The sequence below is a fragment of the Pseudomicrostroma glucosiphilum genome, assembly GCF_003144135.1.
Source record: "Pseudomicrostroma glucosiphilum strain MCA 4718 unplaced genomic scaffold BCV69scaffold_2, whole genome shotgun sequence".
Taxonomy (NCBI): Eukaryota; Fungi; Basidiomycota; class Exobasidiomycetes; order Microstromatales; family Microstromataceae; genus Microstroma; species Microstroma glucosiphilum.
In genome coordinates this window covers 1,144,114-1,157,014 of record NW_020289914.1, presented here as the reverse complement: position 1 = coordinate 1,157,014, position 12,901 = coordinate 1,144,114, and the positions used below count along the sequence as shown (strand labels likewise).

General features: G+C 55.6%; 4 protein-coding genes across 4 annotated transcripts; 2 read left to right on the top strand and 2 right to left on the bottom strand.

Moving 5' to 3' along the window:
* Positions 1 to 17: 17 nt before the first annotated feature.
* On the top strand, positions 18 to 1,988 carry BCV69DRAFT_310572 (S-adenosyl-L-methionine-dependent methyltransferase). Its single transcript, XM_025494801.1, has 2 exons — positions 18 to 622; positions 714 to 1,988. The coding sequence occupies exons 1-2, from the start codon at positions 319 to 321 to the stop codon at positions 1,835 to 1,837; spliced, it is 1,428 nt and encodes a 475-aa protein (XP_025350243.1). The 5' UTR covers positions 18 to 318; the 3' UTR covers positions 1,838 to 1,988.
* On the bottom strand, positions 1,889 to 5,485 carry BCV69DRAFT_280694 (putative DNA mismatch repair protein MSH2). Its single transcript, XM_025491701.1, has 5 exons — positions 5,280 to 5,485; positions 5,116 to 5,201; positions 4,754 to 5,014; positions 4,484 to 4,681; positions 1,889 to 4,409 (listed from the first exon to the last, which is right to left on the bottom strand). The coding sequence occupies exons 1-5, from the start codon at positions 5,341 to 5,343 to the stop codon at positions 2,043 to 2,045; spliced, it is 2,976 nt and encodes a 991-aa protein (XP_025350242.1). The 5' UTR covers positions 5,344 to 5,485; the 3' UTR covers positions 1,889 to 2,042.
* Positions 5,486 to 5,582: 97 nt separating this feature from the next.
* Positions 5,583 to 9,170, bottom strand: BCV69DRAFT_280693 (Sec1-like protein). The gene is made up of 4 exons (XM_025491700.1): positions 8,720 to 9,170; positions 8,349 to 8,639; positions 8,175 to 8,264; positions 5,583 to 8,091 (listed from the first exon to the last, which is right to left on the bottom strand). The coding sequence occupies exons 1-4, from the start codon at positions 8,751 to 8,753 to the stop codon at positions 5,768 to 5,770; spliced, it is 2,739 nt and encodes a 912-aa protein (XP_025350241.1). The 5' UTR covers positions 8,754 to 9,170; the 3' UTR covers positions 5,583 to 5,767.
* Positions 9,171 to 9,833: 663 nt separating this feature from the next.
* On the top strand, positions 9,834 to 12,847 carry BCV69DRAFT_107267 (hypothetical protein). Its single transcript, XM_025489054.1, has 3 exons — positions 9,834 to 10,006; positions 10,088 to 10,545; positions 10,635 to 12,847. Exons 1-3 carry the CDS (start codon positions 9,988 to 9,990, stop codon positions 12,672 to 12,674), a joined length of 2,517 nt encoding a protein of 838 aa, XP_025350240.1. The 5' UTR covers positions 9,834 to 9,987; the 3' UTR covers positions 12,675 to 12,847.
* Positions 12,848 to 12,901: the final 54 nt, after the last annotated feature.

Here is a 12,901-nt window from a genome sequence, read left to right as displayed (position 1 = left end):
GAAGCACAAGGTGCTTGCTTGCTTGCTCGCCTGGCTGTCTGACCTCCTTCCAGTGACATTGACAAGAGCCATATCAGCCGGGTCTCTTGATCGATCTGTCCTTGGCTCTGACGGCTCCTCAACTTAAGACGGGAGCTCGCTCGTCCACTTCTAGTAGCGTCGCTGCCTGACACGCCGAGGTGACTCTGCACCCGTCAAAAGGCAGCTCTACCAAGCGCTCGCCCCCCATCGTCTGTCTTGCTCACTTGCCCACCTGCATCACTTCCTGAGCTCCTGCTCTTACTCCTGCTCCATCTCCTCCCCCTCTCTCGCTTCATCATGACCACTACCAATATCTCTGCTACAAGCAAGGCCAAGAAGCGCAAGAGACACAGCAGTGATGCTGGCGAACAGAGCACAAGCGCCGGTATCGGCCAAGGAGCATCTACGTCGACGATCAACGGGAAGGGCAAGGGCCGGTCTGAAACTCTTCAGGTCCGCACTGCTACTGTCTCTGCTCGGCCAAAGACAGTGGATACCTCGCGGGATAAGATAGAGAAGGAGGGAGAGGAGGCGAGCGAGCAGGATTGGCGCTCCAGAGCTATCACAGAGGCCAAGAAGATGCCAAAGGAGATGACCAAATGTGAGTCTCCCCACCTCGAACGCTCTCTCTTGTGCTCTTGCCTAAGTCAAGTCATGCTGACTCTCTGCTTCCAATGCCGTGCGTCTCGCAGACTGGTACAGCCGCTATCGGCTCTTCTCCCGCTTCGACGAAGGAGTGCTCATGGATGCCCAATCCTGGTTCTCCGTCACGCCAGAGGTCGTTGCAGCCCGCATCGCCAGTCGGTGTCTCTATCCCCTCCTTCATCAGCAACCGCAAGGGCAAAAGCAACCTCATCGTAGCAAGGCTCAAGGAGGTGAGGTCGTCATCCTCGACCTCTTCTGCGGCGCAGGTGGGAATGCTATCCAGTTCGCTCTTGCTGGAATGGAAGATGAAGATGAAGAGCAAGAGCAGGGCAAATCCACAACAAGGATCATTGCGGTAGATATTGACCCGGACAAGATCGAGTACGCCAGACACAATGCGCGCATCTACGGAGTTGAAGAGCGCATACACTTCCTCGTTGGAGATGCAGTTGAATTTGTGCAGGATTGGAAAAAGGCCAAGGCGGGGCGAGATGGGAAGAAGACGGCGGGCAAGAAGAAAGGACAGACGACCAAGCCCTCGACGTCTCGGTGGGAAGGTGAAGAGAAGGCAGACATCGACGTCGTCTTCCTCTCCCCACCATGGGGTGGAGTGGACTACCAGAATGCAGGGATGCCTCCCGTGGATGTGGTGTCTTCATCTCCTCTACTCCTTGGGGACGGTCAAGATGGCGATCAAAGCACAGGACAGGTCGGAAGCGCTCCATCCACAGCTACTCCTCTAGACGAAGTGGACACCTCGGCATCCCTCGCTGCCTCTCTCCCAGCATTCTTCTCCACTCCACAACTCATACGAGAAAAAGAGCTCGCCTTGCCCACAGGCGAGTACTCCACACTAGCTACCGAAGAGGCAGAGGGAGAGCGGCAGCGAAAAGCGTACGCCTACTACCCCCTCTCCTCGCTCCTTCCCCTTCCGGGGCAAGAGCTGTACGATCTAGCCAGGAGCATCACGCCCAATGTCGCCCTGTACCTGCCGCGCAATTGCGACCTATGGGAGATTGCCAAGTTGACAGGGAGGGAGAGGGGCAGGGAGCAAGAGGGAGAGGGAGAGGGGGAGCAAGAGCTCATTGCCGTCGAAGAACAATTCCTTGGTAGCGGACTCAAAGCGCTGGCCGTCTATTGTGGAGCTCTGGCTAGCGATTGGGAGGAATGAGAGGGCGGCACAGACGGTCGTCAAGAAGGGATCATCAGGACACGAGTCAATTTGCGGACCAGGGAATTAGGCCTATACTCTTCGTGCTCAATGTGTGGGTGTTTTGACAGCTGTACATATATCAACACTATCACTAGACGTCAGTAACGTTCGTCGTTATCATTCTCATTACCAGCGCTGTGCACATGGCCCCGGCGTGCCTGCTCTAGAAGGTCGCAAGGACCTGCTTTGCCCAGGGGTTGCTCTCAATCCTCTCCCTGTACTCCTCTGTGACCTTTCTCAACTCGGCCAGCTCAACCGAAGCGTCCAGTCTAGCCCGCTTCCTACTGACGGCTCCCTCCGCGCTGTCGCCGTCCTGCATTGATGCATCCTCCGACTGGGCTGCAGCGAGGGCAGAGGTTCTCTTCACCCACGTCTGGAGGAACTCCTCGACAAGGGCAGTCCCAGCATCCGTCACCTCCTTGGGCAGGTCCAACTTCGCAGCAGCCCGTACAGCTGCCGCTCCTTTATCGCCCTCGCCTCCCTCTTCCTCCTCCTCGTCTTCCTGGTAGTCCTCGAGCTCCTCAGCTTTGCGCTTCGCAAGACGAATAACACTCTCTGGGAATCCAGCGAGCTCCGCAACGTGAATACCGTAGGAGCGGTCGGAGATGCCTTCTTTCACCTGGTAGAGGAGAGTGATGTCCCTGTCCTGCTTTCCACCACCCTTGCGCTGCGTGACGTGGGCTACAACGTGTAGATTGCGCACATGCGGGATCTGCTCTGCCAGCGAGGTGATCTCGGCAAAGTGAGAGGCAAAGAGCGTCTTGCACCTCACCTTTGTCGCAATCCATTCGGAAGCGGCATAGGCGATACCGAACCCGTCGTATGTTGAGGTTCCGCGGCCTAGCTCGTCGATGAGTACCAGCGAGTCAGGAGTGGCGGTCTTGAGGATCTGAGCCAGCTCGAGCATCTCCTGCATAAAAGTAGACACGCCCTTGACTTGAGAATCTCCCGCCCCTACACGAGCGAGGATGCAATCGAAGATGGGCAACTGAGCTCCTTGCGAGGCAGGCACAAAGCAGCCAGCCTGGGCCATCAGGGCGAGGATGCCGACTTGACGGATGAAAGTCGACTTTCCACCCATGTTCGGTCCGGTGATGACGAGGAATTCAGACTGGTCGTGCACCATCTCGACATCGTTGGCAATGAAGCTAATGTCCTCCTGCACCTCTAGTACTGGATGACGCGCTGCTACTACCTTGAGGTCGCCGCGTCGCTCGCCGCCCATCTCGACGAGGTCAGGCCTGGTGTACGGCTCAGGAGCATTCGCAGAGACGTGCGCAAAGGCGACGATGACGTCTAATTCGGCCAGCTTGATGTTCAGCTGGTCCAAAGGGGAGCAGTATGTCGCTGCAATGCCGATGACGTCTTGCACCAGCTTGCTCTGGGTCGTACTGTACTGGTCAGACAATGTCCGGAATTCTTCATCGAGCTCTTTGAGTGCGCTCGTGGTGAAGTACACGCCGCCCTTGATCGTAGCAATGTCCGTGTACCCTCTTTTGCCCTTGATGGCATTAGCCTCCGTTCGAGTCACGCGCAGACAGTAGCCGTACGTCGAGTGATTCTCCAAGTGAAGCTTCTTCTCAATGTCAAGCTTTAGGTCCTTGCCCGCCAGCCTGTGCTGTTCGTCGATCTGATCTCGAACCTGATCCAGGCTGTCTTTGATCGTGCGGAGCTTCTCATCGAAGTCGGGTTTGATGACGAAGTTGTGATTCTCCAGTTCGCTGAGATCCAAAGTCGCCTCGACCATCTCCACGAACATTGCCAGATTTGTGTTTGACGTCTTGATAGGATTGCCGAAGGCCTCCTGTAGAACTTTGCCATGTCGCTGACTGGGCGTGTCAGCGCTTGTGATGACTTCGACGAGGTCGCCGAGGCGCAGAACAGCCTGATACACCCTGACGACATCCTCGAGGGATGCGACTTGCTTCTGGAATTTCTTGCTGATCCTTCGCAAGTCAGGCATCAATTTCAGATACTCGCTCTGCAGCGTCTGTCGGGCCATGGAGTCTTGAACGAAGATCTCAACGAGGTCGTGCCGGCGATTGATCTCGTGCAGATTGACGAGAGGCTGCTTGAGCCATTGACCCAGCAAGCGAGTGCCTTGAGAGGTCTTGCACTTGTTCAGCAGGCCAAAGACACTCATAGATCGGCTCGCTCCTGGCTCAGAGAAGAGACTGAGCGCTCGCACAGCTGAGGCGTCCAGTCGCAGGAATTGAGAGAGGTCGTGCGTCGAGATGGCATACTGTCCGAAGTTGGTATCGTCATGTAGAAGGCCCAGGTACGACATCAGGACGCTCATCGACCCCATTGCAATCTTCTTTGAGAATTCTGGCAAGGTCGCGCCGGCATTCTCCTCGTTGAGCAGGCGATTGAGGTCTTGCTCTACACTGCCACTGTTGAATTCACTCTTCTTGCGTAGCGTCTGAATGACTCCGCAGCTGTCAATGACTTTGATCAATCTTTGGAGATCTGGGTCGTTGCCATCATCGGGAAGAAGGCACTCCTTGACCCCGAGCTGAATCACCAGAGACTGAATGACAAGGCAGGAGACGACTACTCAGCAAAGATCTCACAGAGTGCAGGGGGTATTTGGACTCAACTCACCTCGACGTTGCTGAAAAGATCATTGTCCGCAAATTCTGAAACTCCAAGCACTCTATTCGTGGCATCTGCAAAAGCAGCGCCAACATGCGGCACTCCGTCCACTGATCGCAACTTAAGCGCCATGACAATCGGCGAGCTCGTAATGTCAGACGACATGAAGAGGAGGTCCTCTACATCTTGAAGATTTCCGGGCGAAGCCTGTGTGAGAGCGATTGAGGATATGTAAAATGCCATCTCACAGCGCCTCTACCTTCCTTCCACCCTACTCACCTGTCGGTCCACCTTCCAAGTATTCGACCTCTTTCCACCTCCTTTCCAGATCTCGATCCTCATCTGCTTGCTTGTCAAAGCATCTCTCAAGAAGGCCTTGGCAGCAGCTACACTGAGATTGACTGAAGGTAGGCCCTTCTTGCTACCGCTGGCGCCACTGCTGGAGCTGGAGCTCCCGCCCCAGTACTTGATGATGGACAGGGTCTTGAAGACGGAGGTGGCGACGAGGATCGCGTCGTCTCCATGCGCTGTGTAGTAGTCCTGTAAGGCAAGGCACACGGAAGTTGATGTTATAGTGAGCTTCAGAGACGGGGTCCGACTGCATATAGATGCTCCCAGCCGGGGTATGGCACGCTACTCACTGCTCGATCAAAGAGCCTGACCATCCCGTCCGGCTTCTCGGGCATCGAGGCAAAGTATTTCGCAAAGCTGTCCTCGGCTCCCGAGTCTGGTGTCATTGAGTAAGAAGACTGTTCAGTATCACCTCAATCGTACCGCAGATAATCAAGAGGAGCCCGATATTTACCCAGGTTGGACTCAGCAGGCTTCTCGAAGCCTCGGCCACCCGCTCCATACATCAGACCTGACATCGTGACAGTCCACCTATTGCCTTGAGACCACTATAGAAGCACACTGCACCTGTCGTACGGGGGTGGAAGCGACTGGAGAAGGGCCGATGATGTGGAACGATGGTGGACGAAGCAGTCGCAAGAGGTGCAGTGCACTAGGGGTGAGAATACGAAACGGTAAAATGTGTTGCTCGACGCGACCCGCGTAGATGGCTGCAGGCGGAGATTCAATTCGACGGGCCACGATACGTTCTTGTACTGTTGAGCAAGCGTAGGCGATCGTTACGACGTCATGACATTCGCAGGAAAACAGATTCGTGTGTATAGAGAGAAGAAGTGTCCATTTACAGGCATACACACTAGTGATCGTTAATGCAGCAGGACTGCTCGCTCATCTTGCTTTCTGGCTCGCACGTCAGAACGATGTTCACTCTCTTCTCCTCTCTCACCCCTTTTTGAAGCCAAAGACATTCTTGATCTTTCTCTTACTCTTGTCTCCTGACGCAGCACTACCCGTCGAATTGAGCGACACGTCTCCGACGCTTCCAGAGTACGAGGCAGCGCTCTTGAGCGAATGACCCGCGATTGAAGACCCGGTGGCGCCGGAGTATGTGGCTGGGCTACGATGCATCTCTCCTGGCCCGCCAAGTGACTGTGGACCAGCCTGTAAATTCTGAGCACCTCCATAGGCACCACTGCCAGCATACGGGGAGGGAGAGCCAGACACAGTCTGGAATCTTCGGTCGTACTGGCCCTGATCGAAACTAGCCGATTGGGCTTGGCCGAAGCTGTCGTGCCCTGGACCTGGCGAAGAGTGATTGGTCGAGCCACTAGAGGGGTAGGCTGGCGTACGTGGGGAGCTGCTGCGACTGTCGCCGTTATTGCTCGACCGCACGGCTCTTTGGGCCTTTGACATCAGCCCGCCACCATCAGTCGGAGGAGGAGAAATAGCGTTCGGTGGCAAATGACCGTGGCCCGGACTCTGGCCATGGCCGTTTGCCCCTCCGATGCGTTGACCACCTGCTGCACCTCCAATTGTATCGCCCGCTTTCCCGAATTGTTTGAGCGAATTGATGAAACTTTCCGGGGTGAAGGTGTGTGACGAGCCTATGTACCCATCTTTGTGCAGCTTGTCGCTGAGCTGATAGATGCTGCGTACCTCGGAGTATGTCATCCCTCCAGCAACGAAGACCATCACCCTCTGACGTGTCTCATCTCGTATCGACGAGGAGCCCGATCTGGCCTCAGAGCTGCTGTGACTTGCACCCATGCCTCCTCCGCCGGTACCGGTGCCAGCTCCTCCGCCCCTAGGTTTTTGATGCCACGTAGGTTTGGCACTCCGCAAGGACGAAGGAGCTCCCGATGGACGAGCAGAAGCTCCTGAGCCTGGGGATGAGGAAAGCCCTGCTGCACCTGCCACTCGTGCCAGTGGGGAGTCTCTGCCTGTGTTGGCAAGTGCTCCAGGCAAATAGCTCGGCGAAGAGCTTGCTACTTCAGGGGGCGCATCTTTCACGTACGGATATGTACTCTGATCGAGCTTCCCGGCGAAATGGTCCTCTACCATGAGCTTCACCAATGGCTGATATCGGCTCAGCTCATATTCATTCTCTCCATTGGTCGGCTGCTGTCTCCGCTTCCCTTTGTTCCGAAGCCAGCCGTCCCAAGCGGAAGACTGAGCTGGATCCTTGACTACCTGCACGCCCAGCTGGACCAGATTGTTGACGGCGTCCATTTCGTGGAGACCCAAACGAGCATGCTGGAAGAGCCTCTTGCGGTCTTCGTCGTTGACTCCTTCGCAGAACATAATGTACAGAGCAATGACCCTGACCTTGTCTGCATTGCTGACGGCACGATCGTCCAGCAGAGGAACCATCTCCTCGACTAATGTTCTTGGCTTCTGACCTTCGGGCGTCAGTCTCGTGGCACAATTTTGCTCCACCATTGCCTGCGAGGGCAAACGCGTCTTCTCGAAGCGAGACATGCAATCTTGGGCCATTGTGAGATGGAGACTCAATTTGTCCTTCATCTCTTGCATGTGAGGGAGACTGGCAAGCATGTCCCGCATGTCGTTCAAGCTGGAGCCCTCGCTGGCAAACGCCCCTGCCTCGCCAGCGTGATGTCGGAAATCGCGCGAGAGCTTGTCGATGGCTTCAGCGATATGAAGATGACGAATTGCAACCCAGACTGAATCTTCGTCGCTCAGGATGGCGTCTTTCTCTTCGCTTTTGCCATCGGCATTCTGATACTTGTAATGGTACTTGAGCCCATCTTCGATAGCCAGAAGGTCATTGGCCATTGCCTGGTAGGTAAATTCGTGCAGCAGAGGTGCGAGAGGGTCCATAGAACGGTCAGTGATGAACAGGACCCCACGGGGCCGGCCGACGTCTGGCTTCGTCTCATTGTCTCTGCGATAGTCATCGAGGGATTGCTGTAGCCTGATGGCCAGCTTTTTGGTGAAGTGCTCGCCAGCTGAAGACGACGAAGAAGATCCGAGCCTACCTAATCTGGCACTGCCAGGATGGCTCCCTTGCGATGGACCTTCGACAGAGAGGGGCCCTAACGCAGGGTGAGATGGGTTGTAGTACCGGATGAGGGGAAACTCATTGAGGGTGACGCAGACGTTGAAGAGAGTCTGTGTCGCGAAGAAAAGGTCGTCCTCTATGGCGCGCCTTGCCTCGGCAGGGTCTGGACCGTATGCGCCACCAATAGGCCGGTAGAGGTTCATGAAAGACTGTGGACTCTTGAGAGAGAATGTCTGAGCCTCGAGTGCTACAGTTATGAGAAATTTGGGCAGTCAGCAGTCGGGACCATCGAGGACGCTCCTTGAAATCAATTGCCTCATCGAGACTTACGCCAAAAGTTGGAAAAGATCTCGACTAGCTGCTTTAACGACGGCTCAGCAGGCGAGCTGGTCAGCTTGTGCAGTAAAGGCTCCGAGAGAGCTGTAGGAGGCAGAGGTTGTCGTAGTGAAGGTGGTCAGTGTGTAGCCACATAACCTGATCAGCTCTAAGCTAGCGGACACTCGCCATCTACAAAGAAGATGTGACCAGCAGCGTACTGTTGAGGCCTTCCCTGCCCAGGCGCCAGGTCCCTGATGATTCCGTCCACATTTGCGCTAGTCGGTGTGAGTAGGTAGCATGCCTCGAAGCTAGTCTGAGGTTGCCGATTGTGCTCAATGTTCTCTACTGTAGAGACGTTCTGCTGCAAGATATCGTTGAGCTTGAGTACCGAGTTGAGGAGCTTTTGTGTATATGAATCTACCACCAAGACCTTCCATCTACTAGGGGGCTGTACAGATTTGATAGAGGTGAGGTAGCCTGGAGCGTGAGGTGATGTGGCAAGTGTACATGTCAGAGTGATGGTCTAGCAGGGAGCAGCTCGGTCGCTTGCAACTTACGATCTCTGACCGTTTGGATCAAGCTTTTGGTCATGACTGCAGCTGTGTGAGATGCACTGTTGCGATTCGCCGAAGGGAGGTTCAGCCTCTAGTCTGGACCCTCGCTCGGCTGGAGGGAGACAGCTCGTGGGGAGCTGAGCTATCTGGTCAAGCAAAGTAGTGGGAAGAGGGCGGGGATGAGAGCAAGTAGTGGTAGGCGTCGAAGAGTTCTCGTCTTCTGTCCAGCAGCGATGGGTGGAGGATGGCGGCAAAGTGGGAAGATCCGTTGCTTCGGGTCCTGCGTTGCTCTCGGGTGAGGATCACAGGCACGGATCCCAGGGGTTGGTGGACCTCGCGAGAGCAACTGCTAGATAGAATGTCGGCTCCGATGTTCAGGGGGAGTGGCAGAGGTACGAGCTATGGCGTGAGTGTATGCTGTATCCACGTCAATGAGGCAAGAGGATTGATGGTGTGGTAGTGGTGAGGAGAAGCAGCAGCAGCACAGTGACCACCGTCGCCCGTTGGCCGATGCACCTCCGCTTTCTGAGTTCCAGGCCCCGCCCAACGCCGCTCGCTCACCCTTTGCACGGTCAGTCTCGTGAGAGCACTTGAGAGGAGCCGCAAGTGCGACCCAGCATGGTGTGTTGGTTATCGAGGATGGCCTCCCACGACATAGCCGCAGCGAATCTCGATGCACATAGCTGCTCTACTGAATACCATTAGCCTCGAGGATCTCGCGTTGGGGCAGCGCGTGGGCTGGCTGTGCGTGCGCCTTTGGCCCTGAGTGTTGGATGGCTGTGCGGGGTCTGGAGTGGAGCGAGCCAGTAGTGCCTTGTCCCCGACTGGCCGCGGCGCCGCACTCGGCCTCTGTCCGTGTGTCGGTCTCAAACCTCAGACCAACCCTTCCTCTCCTCCCATTCACCTCACCCGACGCATACACTCACATCCTCGTCGTCGTCGCCATCATTGTCGCCAGCATAACTCGTCATCACCTCTCACAAGCTCCCCCGCCCTTCTCAAGCAGGTCAGGCATCTTTCAACCTTCAGCAGCCACACTGGTCGCTTGCACACCCTCGCGCCCAAGTCAGGTCCGAAGGTCCGACATTTGGATTCCTCATCGCCAATCTCCTGTCTCCATATCTGCTCGGGAACTTCATAGCATCGAACCGCTCAGAGACCTTGGAAAATCTTCGTAGCATCTCAGCAGCCCATCGTATTCTCATCAGGCCCATCCTAAGCGCCAACCGCTTCAGGACCATCGAGACTGGGGCATCCCAACGTCAGATACGATGATCAACGGTATAGACGGTGAGTCAGCATGAGAAAAGGCACTTGACAGGTGTACAACAGTCCCTGAATCATCCCTCGCCCGATGTTCCTCCCCTCCAGCTCTCATCTCTGAGCGTAACCTGCTCCAGACTTGTCCGCTGATCGCACTCAAGGATACTCGTATCGGTATAGACCTCGATGTCTACCTGCACTCCCTCCTCACTAATCCAGAGTCGTATGAACCCTTCGTGGCAGCCTTGGGCGGAGCCCCTCTGTCCCTCATCTCCTACATTGTGGACGACTTGAAGAATCTAGAGCACAAGAGGATCAAGCCGGTGTTCGTCCTCTCTGGTCTTCCACCTGCAAGAAAGACAAGACCCTTCCAGTTGGACGACCCCAAGACGAGGCTCCGAGGTCTGGCATGGGAGGCATACGAGGAAGGAGATGTGGAAAGAATGCAAGATCTCCTTACCAAGAGCGGCAGTTTAGATACTAGCGATCTCATCAGAAGCGTGCTCAGGGCCTTTAGGCAACGCAACGTTGAGTTCATTGCTGCCCCTTATCTCGCCAGTGGTCAGGTGAGTACCAACGACAAGGCAAACCAGAGTCTCCAGCATCAGGATGGTACTGACGCTGCAACGACGCATCTCATCTCCCTGTGATACAGCTCGTGTCGCTCGAGCGACATCCTCGCGGCTACGTGCATGCGCTTTGGGGCTCTACCTCGCTCTTCCTGTTCCAGCGAGTAGACCGGGTCATTCAGTCCATGAACCTCTCGGCTGGAACTTTCACATACGTCTCAAAGGCCAGCGTCATGTCTGAACTCGGCGTGCGCAACGAAGACGAATTCCTTGATGTCGGTATTCTGGCCGGATGGGAGCATGGCACAACCTTTCCTCCCTTGGCAGATGGAACACTGGGTCCGTTGCCAGCGGGAGCTGCTGCTGCCGCTGCCGCCGCATCACAGGGCAAAGAAGGAGCTGGAGCGCCTCTTTCACCAGAGCATAAGCCCGTCAATCTCAGGCACTTGGTGGAAGCTCTACGACAATATAGGGGAGGCGTCGGGCTCTGTCATGCTTTCAGCGAGCACCCGGAGGTCAAAGCAAGGCAATACATCGACCAATTCTACAAGTCAAGGAGCATGATCAAATTCAGCATGGTCGTAAGAGCAGAAGATGGCGCCGTGCTACCGCTCCCACTGGCCAGCAGCCCCACTATGAACCTCTCCTCTGCAGGCAGCAACGGCGCCTTGATCCCGAATGGTCCTCCTACCAATAGCATCCCTAGCCATTCGGAGATCCCTTCCGACCTCGATCAGATCTTCTCCGCCCATCTACCAGACGAGGTCTTTCTTCATATATCGCGAGCCCTCATTTCTTCGCACGTCCACTCTTGGCTGACAAGTGGCTACCTCGTCCAGTCTGCACCTCTGGACAATGGAGAGACGGCTGAATATCGTCATTTCGTCCGAGATGCCCTCACGGAGCAGCCTCAGAGCCCCAATTGCGTCGCCATCGCCCTAGCATGCTCAGCTCTGCACCCTTACTGGGGATCTCGGAGGGTCAACGTCGTCTACTGGTGGGCACCTGACAGCGAACGGCCTATTCCACACGACTCGAAAGCGACGCAGCAACTCATATCGCGAGTCCACCAATGGAACGTGCCGGTGACCTTTGTTGACGAAGAGCTCAGGAGACAAAACTCTAGTACCATTGACATTGCCTTGTGTCTCGGAGCTACCGGATCCAACGAGCTTGCGAACCGTACCAAGACGCCACGGCGGCAACAGTCGGGAAGCCAGCTAGAGAAGAAAGACGAGATTGTCGCAAACATCATCTGGAGGATGCTCGAGCTTCGAGGCTTCCTCAACCACGATCATCTGCACACTCCCTATGCTCGGGCTCTACACCTCGGGCTGAGATTGTCGAGGCTGAACGACAAGCTGCAAGAGCCCCTGTACCTAGCCTTCGAGCTGATCCGAGCTGGTGCTCTCCACGCCAACTTCTACACCTGGCCTGCCACTGCTCCCAGCACAGATGGAGCTGGCAAGCGAAACGGAGTGCAGTCCTCATCGACGACGCAGGCTGGTGTTCCTGGAGAGCCGCACGTCTTCTCCGGTGGACCCTCGTATGGCGAGACGGACGAGGAGAAGAAGTACCTCTTGCTGGTCATGAGGTCGCTTTCCCTGCTGCCTATGCAGTACAAGGCCGAGCCCTGGACCGCCCCTGTTTCACGAGAATTGCTCGTCTTCAACTCCTTTGTCAAGAGCATGGGCCGTTCCATGCGCCACCTCGTGGAGATGATTGCCTCTACGATGCTCCTCCGTGGTGATGCCCGGCGTGCCAGGGACGACTATCTGGACATTGGTCTCTCCCTACCCTTTCAGAGCGACACCAATACCGGTCTAGGCGTGGTGATCAAGTGCTACATTGAAGCCTTTCTCGCCTTTCACGGTGCTGCCCCCACTGAAGAGGAAGTGGCTCGAGGGGACAGTGAAGTGAAGGAGTCCAAGGAAAATGTATTGAGCATGCTCGAAGGGACATTTGGAAACGTGAGGGATGTGAGGAATGAATTGCAGAGGGGATTTAGGTATTGGGCTTGCCTAATGGTAGGTGTGAGGCAATTGGTTGAAAAGGAGAGCATCTCAAAGGACTTGGCGCAGCAGTTTGAGGGAGCGGACAAGTGGCTAAAGCCTTTTAGCGTCTAAGTGGTTGGCAGGAATGGGGTTTCAATTGTCACGAGAGAGATAAGGAAAGGAGGAAGGGAAAGGAGGCATTGTGCATTCAAGGGTTCATTCATGTCCTCCCTCCCGTCATCAAAACAAACTTTCACTCAAGCTGTTGTGAGCATCAAGCTGTCAAAAGCGTCACCACCCGAGGATGTCTTCAGACTCGGGCCAAGAACAGGAGAAAGTGAAATGGCATTTCGTTGCAC

What these genes read in the sequence shown, in the direction of transcription:
- BCV69DRAFT_280694 (XM_025491701.1), bottom strand. Translation starts at nt 5,343, where the DNA reads ATGTCAGGTCTGATGTATGGAGCGGGTGGCCGAGGCTTCGAGAAGCCT. An exon ending in CTTGGAAGGTGGACCGACAG is followed by an intron (nt 4,682 to 4,753) that starts GTGAGTAGGGTG and finishes GCTCTCACACAG; the next exon opens with GCTTCGCCCGGAAATCTTCA. An exon ending in ATCTTTTCAGCAACGTCGAG is followed by an intron (nt 4,410 to 4,483) that starts GTGAGTTGAGTC and finishes CTTGTCATTCAG; the next exon opens with TCTCTGGTGATTCAGCTCGG.
- BCV69DRAFT_107267 (XM_025489054.1), top strand. An exon ending in CTTATCTCGCCAGTGGTCAG is followed by an intron (nt 10,546 to 10,634) that starts GTGAGTACCAAC and finishes CCTGTGATACAG; the next exon opens with CTCGTGTCGCTCGAGCGACA.
- BCV69DRAFT_310572 (XM_025494801.1), top strand. Translation starts at nt 319, where the DNA reads ATGACCACTACCAATATCTCTGCTACAAGCAAGGCCAAGAAGCGCAAG. An exon ending in GCCAAAGGAGATGACCAAAT is followed by an intron (nt 623 to 713) that starts GTGAGTCTCCCC and finishes TGCGTCTCGCAG; the next exon opens with ACTGGTACAGCCGCTATCGG.
- BCV69DRAFT_280693 (XM_025491700.1), bottom strand. Translation starts at nt 8,753, where the DNA reads ATGACCAAAAGCTTGATCCAAACGGTCAGAGATC. An exon ending in GATCCAAACGGTCAGAGATC is followed by an intron (nt 8,640 to 8,719) that starts GTAAGTTGCAAG and finishes CTCACGCTCCAG; the next exon opens with GCTACCTCACCTCTATCAAA. An exon ending in GATCTTTTCCAACTTTTGGC is followed by an intron (nt 8,092 to 8,174) that starts GTAAGTCTCGAT and finishes TCATAACTGTAG; the next exon opens with CACTCGAGGCTCAGACATTC.